Source organism: Sphaerodactylus townsendi, linkage group LG16, assembly GCF_021028975.2.
Source record: "Sphaerodactylus townsendi isolate TG3544 linkage group LG16, MPM_Stown_v2.3, whole genome shotgun sequence".
Classification (NCBI taxonomy): domain Eukaryota; kingdom Metazoa; phylum Chordata; class Lepidosauria; order Squamata; family Sphaerodactylidae; genus Sphaerodactylus; species Sphaerodactylus townsendi.
Window position 1 is genome coordinate 14,393,374 of NC_059440.1, and position 17,996 is coordinate 14,411,369.

At 44.9% G+C, this 17,996-nt stretch overlaps 1 protein-coding gene across 1 annotated transcript in view; it reads left to right on the forward strand.

Moving 5' to 3' along the window:
- Positions 1–13,968, forward strand: part of ATP2A3 (ATPase sarcoplasmic/endoplasmic reticulum Ca2+ transporting 3) — a 99,505-nt gene extending 85,537 nt beyond the window's left edge. Inside the window, exons 13-21 of the mRNA XM_048518939.1 lie at positions 1,226–1,444; positions 3,037–3,372; positions 3,915–4,135; positions 5,223–5,425; positions 6,030–6,115; positions 7,403–7,536; positions 8,218–8,335; positions 9,488–9,605; positions 12,752–13,968. Of these exons, the coding sequence (XP_048374896.1) occupies positions 1,226–1,444; positions 3,037–3,372; positions 3,915–4,135; positions 5,223–5,425; positions 6,030–6,115; positions 7,403–7,536; positions 8,218–8,335; positions 9,488–9,605; positions 12,752–12,771 (1,455 nt within the window). The 3' untranslated portion in view covers positions 12,772–13,968. The remainder of the gene's footprint in view (positions 1–1,225; positions 1,445–3,036; positions 3,373–3,914; positions 4,136–5,222; positions 5,426–6,029; positions 6,116–7,402; positions 7,537–8,217; positions 8,336–9,487; positions 9,606–12,751) is intronic.
- The last annotated feature ends 4,028 nt before the right edge of the window (positions 13,969–17,996 follow it).

The following is a 17,996-nucleotide window of genomic DNA, read 5'->3' on the forward strand; positions in this document are numbered from 1 at the left end:
TTGCAAAAAAAAAATTATCTGCAGGTAATAAGGACTCTGTATATCAAAAATATCTGCTTGAATTGCCCAATCTAGTCAGAGCTTGGATGCTAAGCGTGACAATCTATGGTTGGTATTTGGATGGGAGATCATCAAGAGGATTTGAGGTTGCTATGTAGAAGAAGGCAATGGTAAACCACCTCTGCTCATCTCTTGCCTTGAAAACCTCACGATCTTGGAGTTGCCATAAATTAATTGCAGCTTGATGGTACACAATTATTTTTATGTCAAAGGTAGGAAAGTGGTTGCATCTCCATGGAAATCTGACCTATTTCAAAGCAGTGAAAAGAAATTACATCAGCATCGCAACAGTGGGGGTTTTCCTCTTTGTTTCCTAACAAGATAGTTGTAACCGCTCTGCTATAGAAACCGGTGCACGACCCTCCATTTAAAAAAATCTCAAGCACTAGGATTCAGGAAAAGAGCCGGGCTGCCTGATATTCTGGAGAGCCACTGCCAGACAGTAGAGACCAGTTGTCTGCTTTATTTCCTTTGTTTACAGCATTTTTAAGCCCTCCTTCAGCAACAACAAAAATGCCAGTGGGGTTACAATGTTATATAAAAATGCCATAAAAACAGCAGCAGTGAACATAATAAAACAGCGTAACTCAGCCAGCAGCATCAAACCTAACCTGAAATACTTGTTAGGCCTCCTCTACCCAGCTCATCAGCAACATACATGCAGAAAATCATCCACCCTTCTGGTTCTGGTGGGTTTTCCGGGCTGTGTGGGTGTGGTCTGATGGATCTTGTTCCTAATGTTTCACCTGCATCTGTGGCTGGCATCTTCAGAGGTGTATCACAGAGGGAAGTCTGTTACACACTGTTACACAGACTTCCCTCTGTGATAAATCTCTGAAGATACCAGCCACAGATGCAGGCAAAATGTTAGGAACAAGATCCACCCAGACCACGGCCACACAGCCCGGAAAACCCACCAGAACCAGTTGAATCTAGCCATGAAAACCTTCAATAATACATCCACCCTTCTGTTGCCTTGCAAAATTGTCAAGGTGGGCACCTTCCTTACTGACTTGAGTAGCCAGTTATGCCAAGCAGGGGCCTACACAAGAAAAGACCTCCTTTTAGCTGCTAGAGATCTAATTGATCAGCAAGATGAATTTTGAAAACAAAGGTTGGCTAAGCGAAGGCACTGCTGTGACCCAAACACCTTTTCTTTTCCAAGGGTGCTCCGGAAAGCGTCATTGAGCGCTGTAACTACATTCGTGTCGGGAGCAACCGAGTTCCCCTGACTCTCTCCACTAAAGAGAAAATACTCTCCAAAATCCGAGATTGGGGCACCGGCATTGACACGCTGCGCTGCCTTGCGTTGGCCACGAGGGACCACCCTCACCAGAAAGGGGAGATGCGCCTGGATGACTCCAGCCAGTTCATTAACTATGAGGTAAGCCTGGCTCAGGAAATGGGATCGAATGAGAATCTTGCTCGGAGACAGATGCGAAAAGGATAGTATATAAGCCTCCTAGATCCTGAGCTGGATAGTCTTGGCCAGCCTGATCTCATCAGATCCTAGAAGTTAAGCAGAGTCAGCCCTGGCTAGTATTTGAATGGGAGACCTCCAAAGATGTCCAGGTTTGTTACCCAGAGGCAGGCAATAGCAGACTACCTCTGTACATCTCTTGCCTTGGAAATCCTACAGGGTTACCTTAAGTCTGCGTCTTGATGGCAAAAGGGTAGGGTACTCCAGGTCACATGGTTACATATGCCTCAAGACCAGAGCAGGGGTGTATCTACGGTGAAGCAAGGCAGGACACATGCCCTGGCCACAGCCCTTAAGAAGGAGAAGAAGAGTTGGATTTATATCCCCCTTTCTCTCCTGTAAGGAGACTCAAAGGGACTTACAAAGTCCTTTCCTTCCCCCCGCCCCCCCCCCCAACAAACACCCTATAAGGTAGATGGGGCTGAGAGAGCTCCAAAGACTGTGACTAGCCCAAGGTCTGTGTTGTGCTGGAGTGCACAAGCTAATCTAGTTCACCAGATAAGCCTCCGCAGCTCAAGTGGCAGAGCGGGGAATCAAATCTGGTTCTCCAGATTAGAGTGCACCTGCTCTTAACCACCAAACCATGCTGGCTCTCAACCTCTGGTAGCAACAGTGCCCTGCCCCTGGACAACTTGTGGAGTTTGGGGGTGGGGCCGCCTGTTCGATGCTGGGCTCGGCTTGACCGGGTCCAGCTTTAAACTGCAGACTTTGAACCTCTCTGAATGGCTCCCACTTTGTACTGCTGGGAGCCATCTCTTCAGCTCCACCTCTAGTCAGGTGGAACTTGGGGGTGGAGCAGCAGTACAAAATGAGCCAGTCAGACTAAGTGTTCATTTGATGCTGGGATCCACCTGGCTGGCTCGAGCCTGCAGTTTCAAGCTTGACCCAGTTGAGCCTAGCATTGAACAGGCATGCCTGGCTGTTGAACTCCACAGGGAGTTTGGGAGCAGGATGAGCCATACAGTTCGTCCTATGTGCTATTTTCAACAGACACTGCCCTGGGCCAGAGATGGAATTCAGGTTGGGCCTGATATACGGAGCTGTTACCATCTTAGGATCTCACTGAATTTTTCCTTCCTCAATTTTAAAAGGGAAATTTAAACGATTCTTTGGGTGGAGAAATTTTGTCCTTGCAAATCTGGGGAGTTGGAAACTATTGCCCATGTATTTTTCAGATGTCCTTTTTATAAGACAGCTTGCTCAAAGATTATTGAGCCTTTGATTGAAAGATTGCACATTAGTGGTCAAGTGAGTTGATTCAAAAGTTTCTTCTGAGAGAGAACTTCCCAGTTACGGTCCAGGTTGCAAAATATTGTGTGATATTACTTAAGGCCTGGCAACTCATTGTATCTTCAATGAATTAATCCTATAAATCTGTGAATGTACATGTTTTAACTATAGGGTAACTTATTTTATATGGATAGGTTTTGTCATGTTTTTTAATTGCTGAGAAAAATGCATCTTAAATACACCTCTTTCCACTTCTTTGCCTGAAGACCAACCTGACCTTTGTTGGCTGTGTGGGGATGTTGGACCCTCCCCGGAAGGAAGTTATATCAGCCATTGAGATGTGCAAGAAAGCGGGCATCCGAGTCATCATGATCACTGGCGACAATAAAGGGACGGCTGTGGCCATCTGCCGGAGGATCGGGATCTTCTCAGAGACGGAGGACGTGACAGGCAAAGCTTACACGGGCAGAGAATTCGATGACCTCACGCCGGAGGCACAGCGGGAAGCCTGCCGCTCTGCTCGGTGTTTTGCTCGGGTGGAGCCTGCCCATAAGTCCAAAATAGTTGAATATCTGCAGTCCTTCAATGAAATCACAGCGATGGTAAGCTTGGGGCTTGATGCTAAAATCCCTCTCTTGGATTAAGAATATTCAGAAAGCCTAGAAGAGTCCTAAGAGGTCATTTAGTTAAACTCCCTGGTCAGTGCCAAAAATCTGGATTTTGCCATGGGAGCACATTTTGGCATGCTCACTCTTTCCTCACTCCTCATCCTCAAAAAGTCCCAGGGCTGAAAGTTTCAAGACTGGTGGCTCATTACTCCCTTCCCCCTCCACTTGACAGGGTTAACCACATCACAGTCAGATCCTCTCCCCTTTAAATATGTTTTCAAAAGCCTGAAAGCAGCAGCACAGCATCTTGTGGCCGTGAGTTCCATAAGCTCATTACGACTTGCCTAAAGAACGATCGCTTGCTCATATCTGTCCTAAATCTATTCACCCCCAACTTTGCGAGGTGACTCCAAGTTCCCGTATCATGGAAGAGGGAGGAAAAAGCTCTCTCTTGCCATTTCTGTCTCTCTGCTTTCTCCGCGCTAACTTAATTTATACGCCTATCCCCTCTCACAGCTTGTCTTTGCTTTCTCCAGACTGGTGATGGAGTTAATGATGCCCCAGCTCTGAAGAAAGCTGAAATTGGCATCGCGATGGGCTCTGGCACGGCTGTGGCCAAGTCGGCAGCCGAAATGGTCTTGTCCGACGACAACTTTTCAACCATTGTTGCTGCTGTGGAGGAAGGCCGGGCCATCTACAACAACATGAAACAGTTCATTCGTTATCTCATCTCTTCCAACGTCGGGGAGGTTGTCTGGTAAGAGCCCCTTCCTGCGATCTTTGGTGCCGTGTGAAACAGCACGGAACCACGAAGAGCACAAATTCCCCTTCCTTACCTTCCAGTCCTTTTCTGACCTTTCTCTCTCCTTACCTTTCTGCTCCTGTGACCTCATTCACCCTCCCTGTGACATTTGCTCCTCTGTTCTTCTAGAAGGCTCTGCTCCCTTATGCAGAGAACAGTTGAGCACCCAACCTTTTAGCCTGTTTGGATGAAGCTTTTTTTTGGTCTTATTTACTTCAATTATTCCATTTTACTGTCCATCGTTTTATTTGAGACTTGGCATAAACTGCAAAACTCAAAATGCTGCAATGAAGCATTGTAATGCATACGGTAAACATTGCAATAAACATGTTTATTTACTTATTTTATTTATTCATCAAATTTATATCCCACCCTATCCTATATCCCACTCGCAATGTAAAACTGTGCACAATCATTAAAATCATTAAAATAGCAATACAAATATTTAAAGCAATAAAACATCAATGCCAACTAAATAACAAACTGATGGTTTGGGTGCTGTGTGGTTTCCGGGCTGTATGGCCGTGTTCTAGCAGCATTCTCTCCTGACGTTTCGCCTGCATCTGTGGCTGGCATCTTCAGAGGATCAGAAGGAAAGCCATCTGTGGCTGGCATCTTCAGAGGATCAGAAGGAAAGCCTTCGACAATACAAACTGATGGTTGTAGATGGCACAAATCTCATCATCATTATTAATTATTTGGAAGAGAAAAGTAATCAAAAAATATATCATGTTGCATGGAACTTAAATTGTACCCTAGATCTATTGTTGCTTCTCTTTCCCTTAAATACTAAAATGTAGAGTATGTACCAATGGAAGTCGAATTATATATTCAAATTTGTTTAATTCTTAGTTGATAAATTACGTACACAGATGCACTAAATCGATTTGTAAAGATGGATGATCTATTTTTCAGTTTGTGTAATTATTTTTGGCATGAATAAAATTTACATTATTGCAAAAAAAATATATCTCCATCATCATTTTGATTCTGTGATACGCTTAAAAAGGTAATTGAGAATCCTTGCACGTTTCCCTTTCAGTATCTTCCTGACAGCTATTCTGGGGCTGCCTGAAGCACTGATCCCAGTCCAGCTTCTATGGGTGAATTTGGTGACGGACGGTCTGCCAGCCACAGCTCTTGGCTTCAATCCCCCTGACCTGGACATCATGGACAAGCTACCCCGAAATCCTCGGGAGCCGCTCATCAGCGGATGGCTTTTCTTCCGCTATTTGGCCATTGGAGGTGAGAAGCCTGAATGGTTTGGTATGAATGCCTGTGAGGCATAATGTTCAGAGTGTGAGGTTATGATGGGGAAGACGAGGCTCTCTTAACCCTCAAACCAGGCCTGGGGCTTTTGTGCCTTCATGAACCTGGAATAAGAAGCCATTGAGTGGTGTTATTATCCTTGACCCAAAACCATGAAGCTAGGACAATAGAAAATAGTAACATCCTTCAAGCCTCACAAAGGATGTATCTGTTTGCTTGTGCCAGGGTGGCCTTGCCCATAAATTCAGGGATGCACGAACAAGAAAAGGCACGACTCTTCTGCATCACACCAATCGCTCGCACTGCAAATGGAGTTGGAATGCGGGTGTCGCAGATCCCCTTTGATTGATGCAAATAAATAATTGAGTAAATGGCTCATGTTATCTCCCAACGGGCTCTCCTTATTCTACATTTGTAGGAAAAGATCTCCTTCAGCAAAAAAAAATAGAGGGAGCTTTAGCAGATGGAAAGCGTAGGACTCCCCAGCCCTACGTCAGCTAGCCGACAAAGCAGTATAACACAATATCAGAAGGACAAATAGACTGAGTGATTAATTTTCTTCTCCCTTGGCCCATTGCAGTGTACGTTGGTCTAGCAACAGTAGGCGCGGCTACCTGGTGGTTTTTGTACGATGCTGAAGGGCCTCAAGTTACATTTTACCAGCTGGTAAGTTGCTAGGTGGGGGTTGAACCAATTACAGTTCATATGTTTATTTTAAATATCTGTTTGGCTCTGACCTCTGACTGTGTTGGGTTTTGATTATTTAAATTAAAATATTTACACTCCACATTTTCTGCCGAAGATAAACACAATCATCCAAAAGCAATAAGAATACAGTAAGCCAATTACTTCAATCGTTTCTCTGATAGCAAAGTGTGTGAGCGTGTGACGTATAGTTAAGAGTGGTGGAGACTAACCCAGAGGACTGGGTTTGATTTTTCACTCCTCCGCATGAACTGCAGACTCTAATCCAGTAAACTGGATTTGTTTCCCCACCCCTATACATGAACCCTACTGGGTGACATTGGGTTGGTCACAGTTCTCTCTGAACTGTCTCAGCCCCACCACTTCACAAGGTGCCTGTTGTGGGGAGGGGAAGGGAAGGTGATTGTAAGCAGTTTTGTAACCTTTCCCTTAAAGGTTGAGAAAATTGGGATATAAAAACCAGCTCTTCTCCATTGTGAGGACAGTAAAACAGAGCCTCTCACGAGCAAAACAGAGGTTTCTGTGTACTCTGGGGGTAAGAACTCCCCAAATATGCGGAATAATATTTGTAAAATAAAAAAATAGCAAAGGGGAGGTACAAACCCTCCAAATTATCCTAAGTGTAGAATCAGAGAATCATAGAGTTGGAAAAACCACAAGGGCCATCAAGTCTAACCCCCTGCCATGAAGGAACACACAATCAAAGCACTCCCGACATATGCTCATCCAGGTTTAAAGACCTCCAAAGAAGGAGACTCCACCACTCTCCAAGGCAGTGAATTCCACTGCCCAAAAACCCTGATGGTCAGGAAGTTCTTCCTAATGTTTAGGTGGAATCTCTTTTCCTGCACCTTGAATCCATTACTCTGTGTCCTAGGCTGCAGAAAACAAGCTCGCTCCCTCTTCGACATGACATCCCTTCAAATATTTAAACATGGCTATCATGTCACCTCTTAACCTCCGGGGGTGGGTGGTATAAAAGTCAAATAAATAAACAAACAAACAAACAAATAAACAGTAACAGTAACAATAACAATAACCTTCTCTTCACCAAACTAAACATCCCCACCTCCCTAAGTCTCTCTTCGTAGGGCATGGACTCTAGACCCTTTACCATTTTGGTTGCCCTCCAAATGGAAAAATAGAATGTCCTAGGTGGTGGCAGTAGAGGAGGAGAAAGAGTTGCATCTCCACATTTTGGAATGCCCTCCCAAGCTGAACGCATGGCTGTCTTCTCCTTCTTCACAGAGGAACTTCATGAGATGCACTGAGGACAACCCCATCTTTGAAGGAGTCAACTGTGAAATCTTCGAATCTCGTTATCCAACGACGATGGCGCTCTCAGTGCTGGTGACCATAGAGATGTGCAATGCCCTTAACAGGTACAGTACCTCAAAACAGGCTTTCTTCTCTTCTCTCCTTACTCTCACTACTTTTTGAAATAGATATGGATATGGAAAGCAGAAGAAATGATTCGGCTTCTGGAGGCTGTATATAAGAGAGACACTTGCCTGTGGCGTAGTGGTTAAGAGCAGGTTGGGTATCTAGAGATGGGGAACAGCAGAGCGTAGCTTCTTTAAAAGGCATGCAGGGGTCACCCTGGGTGCTGTCCTCCGGCCTCAGCTGCGCCCCTGTCTGGCGCTCCATGGGAAGTTCTGGACCAAAGTGCAGTTGCACGGGGCGGGCACAGTCCTAAAATGCACCCCCAGGAAGTTGTGCCCGGGGCTCCACCCCATCGTGCCCCTCTAGTCACGCCATTGGGGAACAGCATCATACAGGCAGCAGAACTGGCAAGACAGAAGACAGAAGGCAAACTGATCATTTGTGTGGTTGTAGAAAGGATTTTGACAGTGGCAGCAGAAATTGCAGAAGTCATGGATAGAACTTTAATGTTACCACTCAAGAAGCAGAATCAAAGGTCGAGGGTTTAAGGCGTATTTGCTTGTTCATGCCGGTCATGGATTTTGCTGTGGAATTTCGATAATCTTGAAAGGCACTCGTATGGGTTCTTGGGTGTGTGTGGGAGACAAGGTGATGGTTTCACACCTGTCCCTTCTCTACAGTGTGTCTGAAAACCAGTCTCTGCTGAGGATGCCTCCCTGGCTCAACCTCTGGCTCCTTGGGGCGATTGTCATGTCTATGGCACTGCATTTCCTGATTCTTTCTGTGAAGCCATTGCCCGTAAGTATTGTGGGGCTTGCACCTTGAGTGAGAAAATGCTGGCCTCCAAGCAGAGGACATCACCACCAGCCACCCGTCTCCTCAGCTGCCTGATGGCCTGCTGTCTGGCTTCTGAGGCCAAGTGTGATCTCTTTCAGGATGGCAGGGAATTGGAAGACTGGAGCAGGGGTTCAGAGGAGGGTGTGGGCACAGGAGCCATTGCTAGAGGCTCTCACCAAAGAGGACCCCTGGGGGAATTATAGATCAGCCCTCTAATGACTCTTCCCCAGGAAAGCACCCCTCACTACCATTCTGATTTCTGAAGCTGAGGTAGACCTTTCAGCCCCTTCATGTCTCTAAATCTGGGACAGTTTTTCCGCCCAGTGAAGTGGGGCCTGAAAGAAACACCTCTCTGCAGACCCCATTTGGATCCAGGCATGTGCTGGAATAACTCTTGCATCTCACCAATCCACCCCACGGGGAGCTCTCCAAGGTCCTGAAAGGTTTTTTGCTTACCACAGACTCTTATCCTTGACAATGGATAACTGAAATTCAAGTCTGTTGCATTTATATGCCTCTCTTCCTCCAAAGAGCTCTAGGTAGCATACAGGACACTCCTCTGTTTATTCTCCAAGGTTAGGCTAAGGCCCCTTCTGCACATGCAGAGTAATGCACTTTCAATCCACTTCTTTGAAGGGAGAGCCAAATTCCACACAGCAAAATCCACTTTCAAACAGTTGTGAAAGTGAATTGAATGTGCATTATTCTACATGTGCGGAAGGGGCCTAAGAGAGAATGGCCGAGCCAAGGTCATACGGTGAATGTCAAGGCCGAGGTGGAGGAGTTAAACTTGGATGGACCAGTGGCATGATATGGAGGCAGGCAATGGCAAACCACCTCTGAACCTCTCTTGCCATAAATCAGCTGTGACTAAAAAAGGCTTCTTTTGCCTGAATAATAACAACCAAGTGCTATCAAATGTTCAAAGCATGAGATGAGCAGAGGTGGTTTGCCATATCCTGCCTCTGCATAGTTCTCCTTGGTGGTCTCCCATCCAAGTACTAACCATAGGTGACTCTGCTTATCTTCCAAGCTCTGACATATGATGAGCTAGTTTGGGCTATTAGAGATTTAAAATATTTAATGTAAAATTCTCCTTTCCTTGCTGTGCAGCTGATATTTCAGGTAACACCTCTCAACTGGCCGCAGTGGGTGGTTGTAATGAAAATCTCATTGCCGGTTATCTTGCTGGATGAAGGCCTGAAGTACCTCTCCCGCAACCATTTAGAGGGTGAGTATACCTTTCAAGGGGCCCCCTGCCTATCTCCTTGCCTGTGGCATAGTGGTTAAGAGCAGGTGCACTCTAATCTGGAGAACAGGATTTGATTCCTCGCTCTCCCACTTGAACTGTGGAGGCTTATCTGAGGAACTAGATTAGCTTGTGCACTCCAACACACACCAGCTGGGTGACCGTGGACTAGTCACATCTCTTCTGAACTCTCTCAGCCCTCACCCACCTCACAGGGTGTTTGTTGTTTGGGGCGGGGGGAAGGGAAAGGAGATTGTAAGCCCCTTTGAGTCTCCTTACAGGAAAGAAAGGGGGGATATAAATTTAAAAAACCGCTCTGCTTCTGTCCCTAGGACTCAGTAAATTACAATTGTAAGAACAAAAATAAATCGATACAGCACATAAAGCATTATATAAGCTGTGCAATAGAACTGGATGGCAAACATTAGAAAACAAAACCAGTGAAATGCCCACAATAAACAAAGCCGTGAAACTGGCTAACATTTTTCGCCATTAAACCAAGAGCCTCAGTTCCCTTTTTGGTAATGCTGTCCAGAACACTGTTTCTCAAGCGCTTGCGTGCACATTAAATAATACACTTTTAATGCACTTTTAGCAGTCATTTGAAAATGGTCTTTGCTATTTCACACAGTGAAATACGGTTGCAGAGTACACTGAAATGGAAAGAGCATTATTTGGTGTGTAGTATAAGACCTTCCGGACTACTAATTCCACTGGTTTTTAAATGTTTTCTGCATCCTGATATTGATGGTTTTAAGTCTGCCGGTTTTGTGATTTTAAGGTTCTGTTGGTTTTTATTTTGGCCTCTTGCCTGTTGGCTGAACATTTTTTTCCTTCTTCTGTGCTGCCTTGACACCAAAGCCTGCCAGAAACACGGGTCATGAACGCTTGAAATAAATTAACCAATTTGGAATTGGAGCTTGTTGGATCTATCTAACGATATGATTCCGAGACGCAGGTGGAGATCTGCAAATCCTCTTAAATCAATTGTGACATTTAGGAAAAACAAGTGAGTGCCCTGCTTGGCTGGAGACCATAGAAGGCCCATTCTCTGCATAAGGGCATCTCCACCGTGCCTTGTTAACAATGGGCATGAAGCAGCTGTGGATTCTGCCTGGGGCTTTGGAAGGAAAAACAAAACCCTGTTGTGGTTTTCTTGTCACAATGTGGCCTTGTAAGGGAATCCTTTCTTCCTCTGCTAATCCCTAACAGCCAAATTCTCTTGTGGGAAGGAGAAAAATGTTATCTGAGGGCGCCACAAAACCCATCATTTGGTCTGAGGAGTCCCTATCAAGGAGAAAACTATTTGCTACTTGACCCTCCCTGAAGGAACCAGAACGAGAAACAAAACCCGGGCCTCACCCTTTAATAGGGCCAACAAAAAAACAACACAAAATATTGTGCGAGCTTTCACGCTGACTAGAAATCTTCATCATGCTACAGTTTTAAAACGGAGTGAAAAAAGTAGGCCAGCGTTCACACACTTGGAGATTTTTTTAATAAAAAGGCACCATTGAAGATAAAAAGGAAAAGTTGTTTTTAGATGCCACTTTTCTCTGCTGTAAGGAGTCTCAAAGCGGCTTACAATCACTTTCTCTTCCTCTCCCTAAAACAGACACCTTGTTAGGTAGGTGGGGCTGAGAGAGTTCTGAGAGAACTGGGACTAGCCCAAGGTCAAACTTCATGTGTAGATGTGAGAAAATAAACCTGGTTCTCCAGATTAGAGTTTGCTTCTCTTAACCCCTGCACTATGCTAAGACTCATGTCTCTCTCAGCCCTTGATCCTTCTATACTGACCTCGTTTCCTATATAAGCAAACACAAGCATCTGCCTTTTTTTGCTGCGCAGAAAAACAACTTCCTCTGTGTCATGGGGAAATGTGATGGAGGTGTATTAAATTATACAGTGTCAAGAAAATAGAGGGGAGGGGTTGTTTGTTTCCCTCCCTGCTTCATGACTAATTCAGGAAATATAGTAATAAAAGCGATGGGAGGTAGAGCCAAAACACAGACCGAAGTGAAGAATCCTTGAAACAGTACATATTTAACTTGTGGAACTCACTGATGCAGGATGCATTGATGGCCTCAGGCTTAGATTGCAGGCAGCCCAATCTACGGAGCAGGGAAAGTGTGGTTTTGCAGTGGCCAGCGTATGGCATAGCCATGCTGCTTCCAAATAGCAATGGAGAGTTACGGCAAGGAAGGAAAAAATGCAAAACTCATCAAAGGTCTGAAATTATAACTCAATGAGCTTTGCAAGCAGTTTTGCTGGTGTAAGGCACCGCAGCAAAGGGGGCGTTCCTGGGCTGAAAGCCCTCAGGAAGCTGACCAGAGTTAGCTCCACCCCCAGGAATGCCTAGGACCGCCTCCATTGGTGCCAGCACAGCCTCCTGAGGCGGAGAAGTGCCGGCACAGCAACAGCATTCACCTCTGGGTGCAGCAGAGCCACACAGCACCCCGGTACCAGCGTTTAGTGCCCTTGTCACTGGCATAGGGGCTACTTACACCATCTGAACTGGCAGTGAAATTGGTGGCAGGATCACACCGGTTCCACAGCCCCATGGTTTGTACTGTTAAAAGAGGGACGAGATTGGACAAATTAGCAGAGGCATATCGGGAGAGTTGGGGGAATGGCGCCTGGGGGCAATACCTGCCGATAGAGGTGGAGGCCAGCTGAAGCTGATGCCGGGCTGGTTGCCTGCTGTGAGCCTGCCAAAGTTCCCCTCGAGTCGAGAGGCGCCTGGTGGGCCTGTGGCAGGCTTCGGTGTGTGGGGGGCGGTTTTGCAGTGCCCGGGGACAGGGGATAACCCCTGTCCCTCTGGCAGGTACGCCCCTGCAAATTTGTGACTGGAAAGGAGGCTTAACAAGGCCACAGTGTTGACATGGAATCTCCATCTTGAGGGGATGTGGTCACCAGATTTTCGGGGCAAGCTAGGAAGGACTGTCTTCATGCCCTGTTGTTGTCTTCTCTGACTGCCTTCGTGCCCCATTGTTGGTGGAGGAAACGGGATCCAGCAGAACTCTCTCAATGTAGTTTTTAGGTTGTTGTTTATCTGTTGTCCAGTCTCTGAAATGGTATGTTTTGATACATCTCCTATCTGTTCACCCTCCCTTTTTTTTCTTGGGCAGGCAAAGAGATCAAGAAATGAATGCTATGAACTTGGTTTCTCAACAAAGGAGCCCTCAACTCTCAGCTGGGACTGAAGAATTTGCATGCTAGAACATCGCCGAAGCCAGCAAGCAACATGCATGTGTTTTGAGTCTCAGACTTAATGCGGGTGAATCATCAAAAGAAACGAAAAACTGATTTTTTTTTGGGGGGGGGGTGTTTTTCATTTTTGCTATGTAGCTTTTTTTCTGTACATAATGGTGCAAATACTGGACAGATAAATTATGGGGGTCAGGGGTAGAATTTACTCTGTTATGGAGGCAGGGTATTCGAGGTCCTGAAGGATACGTTTCTGAAGATTTAATTCCTTTCTTCTTCTTTTTTTTTGTTCTGCCCTAATAACTGCATTTTTTTTTTGCCCTGTCAAGAGTTTGTGATGGTTTCATAGCGAGAGGAATAGTTGAGCTCTTTTCAGATGAAGCCCCTATGATGGAGCTAGTGAGATGGAACCAAGATTCAGGGCGAAGAAGAGTCAGTGACTACTGTATAGAACAACAGCTCCAGTGTCTCTGGTTGACTCAGGTTGCTTAACAAGTGTGACCTCGAAGGTTTTTATAGCAGTCGGGCTAGAACCACATGACCCGCTGTGGCCTATCACCATTCGGGAGGCCTTTGACCTGGCCTCTTTTGGCTAGATCTTTAGTGGAGAAACACCGCGTGAACCCTAGCTTGATGATTTGAGCCCTGATGGCTCTGGGTTTTTGAAGATTGATGCAGTGCCTGCCTTGAGGAAGAAATTGTTCTAGGCAAGGAGGAGAAAAATAAGACACGGTTCTTATTGCTTATATTAACCACTGCTAAATGCTTATGTTCAAGTCTCCCTGCCCCTTGTTTTGTATTCAGAGTTTTAGCCAATGAATAAGAAATTATTAATGTTATTATGGATCAATCCAAAATAGTAAGATTTGTGAAATGTCAGGCGGATGCCCAGAAGCCAGGTGAAGGGTTCCCAAAGTTTCTTCTGACCAGCACGCTCAGAAAGAGGGAGTGCTCTGGATCTTCGAGCCCAGCACCCATAAAATGGCAGGAAGGGACTTTTCAGGGCAAAGTGGTTGTCAAAACTTTACTGGCTCAGGCATTCGCAGTGCCCTCAGAAAGCGGAGAGGAAGGAGAACGAAGTCCAATGGTTAACCTTTTATGTCTGTGAGCTCCCTCCCAGTAGCATCAATTCCCCCCCCCCCAAAAAAAAAATCTGTAAAAGAAAAACTTTCCTAGGGCAAAAGACCCCATTGGGAAAGCAATGGCCAATGGACCAATCATCTTCATCTGCCCTTCATTCCTATTTACATGTGTGAACATTCCTAACCCTAACTACTGAAAAGTGGCTTTGACATTTTTTGCCTCTTTAATAATACTCAGGAGCCTTGTCACCAACCCCTAGAGATGACAATTTTAAGGGGAATGAAAAGCAAGGTTAAGTCAGCTGAGAGGAGAGGAATGGGAATCTGGGTAAGTTGATGAGTTCCTACCCTGTCATTTACATCTGGTATTCATGGCAACTTTTATATTATGTATTCTCCCTGTAGCCAATTTTATGAACCTTATGCTAGTTAAACAGTCACACTGATGTCTAGATGAGACTTTGGCAGGGATATATGTGGCGTTGAGGACCCAATTAAGTTTCTGATATGATATCTGGTCTCAGCTGTGCCATCTGTGAAAATAGAATTCAGCTATAATTTCCCAATTCATCCTTCCTTATGTAGAACCATCTCTCAACCCATTTTAGCATCTGTTCGAGGCCTTCAATTTCTGTTCCACTTAAAGATTTCCAAAACTATATCACAGAATCTGCAGACTGGTCCCCACCAAGAATTACTCAATAGATCCCCCAGGTAGGTTTTCACTGTCAAAATAGTGAGAGCATTTTTTTGAAAAGTAAAAAAATGCTTTGAGCTTGGGAATCTCAGAAAGTAGCATTAGATTCTGGAATTAATTTATCGTATTCTTCCATTAGCTTGGACCCTTTTTCTCAGCACCCACTGGCTGAGATGCAGGGGTTCCCGAGACCATGTGCAGAATGCATTTTCCTAACCACTGCATTAGTTTCAGAAGGTAGTTGTGTTGGTCTGCTGTAGAAAAGTTATATTCAAGTCCAGTAGCATCTTAGAAACCAATAAGATTTTGGGTGGCATGAATTTTTGGGAGTCCAAGTTCCCTTCATCAGTTTTCTACTTGCAGGCAGGCATGTTTTTGTAGCCCCATCCATGCGACCCTAATGGTGGAGGGGCACAGTAAAAACGATGCCGCATAGGAATGCTCAGTTCTAAAATACTTCCTGTAAGGAAACAGAAACCCAATTTGTACCTGGTGTTTCCTTGGATCACCCACTCCAAGTGAATGATTTTACAGTTGTCTTCAAGAGGGGAATTGGAAAAACCTTTAAAAATCCTGTGTATTTTCAAATCTTAAGAAGAAAAAGAGTTTGGATTTATATCCCACCTTTTTCTTCTGTAAGGAGACTCAAGGTGGCCTACAAGCTCCTTTCCCTTCCTCTCCCCTCAACAGGCACCTTGTGAGGCAGGTGGGGCTGAGAGAGTTCTGAAGAACTGCGACTAGCCCAAGGTCACCCAGCAGGAATGTAGGAGTGTGGAAACACATCTGGTTCACCAGATAAACCTTCCCCACTCAGGTGGAGACAGGGTGCTTCTACACATTTAAGAAGGCTACCTGAGGTGGCAGAATTGAATTGCCACTAAAGAGCATGAGCAAGCTCAGAGGTAGTTACCATCTTGTACCACTAAATGCCAATAAATGAGAAGTTCCTGGTGCATTTTCCATCAGGTAGCAGGAGGTCATAGTGGAGGCTTGCATCAACCAGGAACCAGTGATGTTGTCAGATGTACTAGTGCCATCACTTAACATCTGCGTGACTCTCTCCCCTCAGTCATTTTCTGTATATCCCTCCTTGGCAGATAATTTGCCCCGAGGAAAGGGGCTGGGGAAATGAGCCTCAAAGGAGAGAAGTAAACAAAGAGAAACAACAGATGCAGAAAGAGAACCTGCAGATTTTTTTTTTACAATTTTTTTTTCAAAAGGTCCACCCTCAGTAATATCTGAATGAGCCCTGTGGCCATGTTTTCACCTGATGTCAAACCTGTTTTGTTGTCACTTTCAGACTAGGAATACGAGGGAATGGCAAAAGGATTAGAATGATACTTTGGCACCTGCACAACATGGCAGCTCTTTCTAGTGGGGAGTAAGGTCATTACTGTTAGTTTGGTTACGATCGAGTTTGGGGGTTGTGGTTATCAAGGTCTTGCACTAGTGTAAATGTGAATGCTCTCTGCCTTGTGCAAATACGGCATCACCCGGGTCTTTGGTAGTGCCTTCCTCTTCTGGCATGGATAGCTCATGCTGCAGAGGTGTACATATGTGGAACTGGATTCAACAAGTGTTGCTTTTTGTTAATCACTTTGCCAGATTTTGGTGGGAAGGTTTTGGCCGCAGCTTGAACCTTCACCAGGAACCTGAGGCACATTTCAGAATCTCCCAAGAGCTGCCTCTCCTTTGAACTGATCTTGTTAATCAAGGAAGTTGTGGAATTGAAAGTTGCTTGGGGGGATCTGAGGGATTTGAACTACAGCTGAGCTACAAATTCACCAAAAAAGACATCGTAGATTCAGCTTTTCATCAGTTCCTTGCCATGTGGAGAAACACCATGTGTTTTGAACACATGAAGCTGCCCTACTAAGTCAGCCCCTTGGTGGATCAAGGCCAATAACTAACTTGCCTACTCTGACTGGCAGCTACAAACTGTCGGGCAGAGGTCGTTTTCATCCCCTGCTTCCTGATCCTTTTCTTCATTTGGAAATGTCAGGGCTTGAACCAGGGGCCTTTTGCATCCAAAGCAGATAGAAGTATGCTCCCTCCCCTATTCCTGCCAGTCTCACAGCCATTAAAGGCACAGGAGACCTGCCGGAAAAAAAGATGGCAGCCCAGCCCGTGTGTTAATTCCTGGTCCTTTTGTTTGCTCCATGTTTCAGCAGGCCGATTTTCCAGTATATCTCAACTCATTTTGAGAGTTAGCTATATAAAATCTAAACTTTTTTTCAATCTGATTTAATCTGTCATGGCTTCCAGCCAAAGAATTCCAGGAACTTTGGGTTATAGGACAACGACTCTTTTGGTAGAGCAGAGTTGAAACCACCGATCATGTAGGAAAGTCCTGAAAAATTGCTCTCTGTTAGGGTGTCTTTCCAGCAGTCCTCGAAGAAATGATTGCTCATTGATTTGCATAGGCCTCATTTGCATTTGTTCTCATTGGCCAATTGTGCCACTTCTTGGAGATTTTGGGTGGGAACCCAGTTGGCCAATTGGGCAATGGCCACACCTCCAAAAATAAACTAGAATTTATGTATTGTCGAAGGCTTTCATGGCTGGAATCACTGGGGTGCTGTGGGGTTTCCAAGCTGTATGGCCGTGTTCTAGCAGCATTCTCTCCTGACGTTTCGCCTGCATCTGTGGCTGGCATCTTCAGAGGATCTGAAGGCTTGAACCTTAAACTAGAATTCTTTGTGGGAAGCCATGATAGTTAATCTAGTATGGTTTTGAATATGACATTTAGTCTCTAATTTTCACTAACACACTCTTAGGTTTAACTCAAGGTCCCTTTAATGAGCCACAACCTCTCCAGGTGTTGAGATATCCACGCTATGATTTCAGGAAACCAGCATTTTGCCTGTTAGGAAAGAGTGAGTGGTTATTTTACTTTTTTTAAAAAAAAGAAAAGAAAATCACAACCATTTGCCTTTGACCTTCTTCATAGATACTATTAAGACAACCATCCTGTAGAAACTGTGTGCCAAAAAACCAACCAAACAAAAATCAATAAATCCGCCCTTTCTTCTTCATCACCAGCACTGTATAAAAAGAAGAAAAAAAATGGTTTGAGAACATCTCCAGGTGTCTGGGAATGTGTAGACTTGAATTATACTACTGAGTTGGGTTAAGCTGTATAGAATACTTTGCATGAAATGTTGTTACTGTATTTAATATATAAATGTAGTCAAGGGGGTTTAATATGGAGCTTTTGTGGGGAGGGGGACACCTTTCTAGATTCTGTGTGGTTACAGAGAAGTTGCTTTAAGAAACAAAAGAAAGAAAAAAACTTATTCTTCATTTTCGGCATGTGTGGTGTGTTGTTTTGTGTGAAGAACTGAATCAGTTGGAAGGTTTTTCTTAAAAGAAAAAAAAAGATCTCCG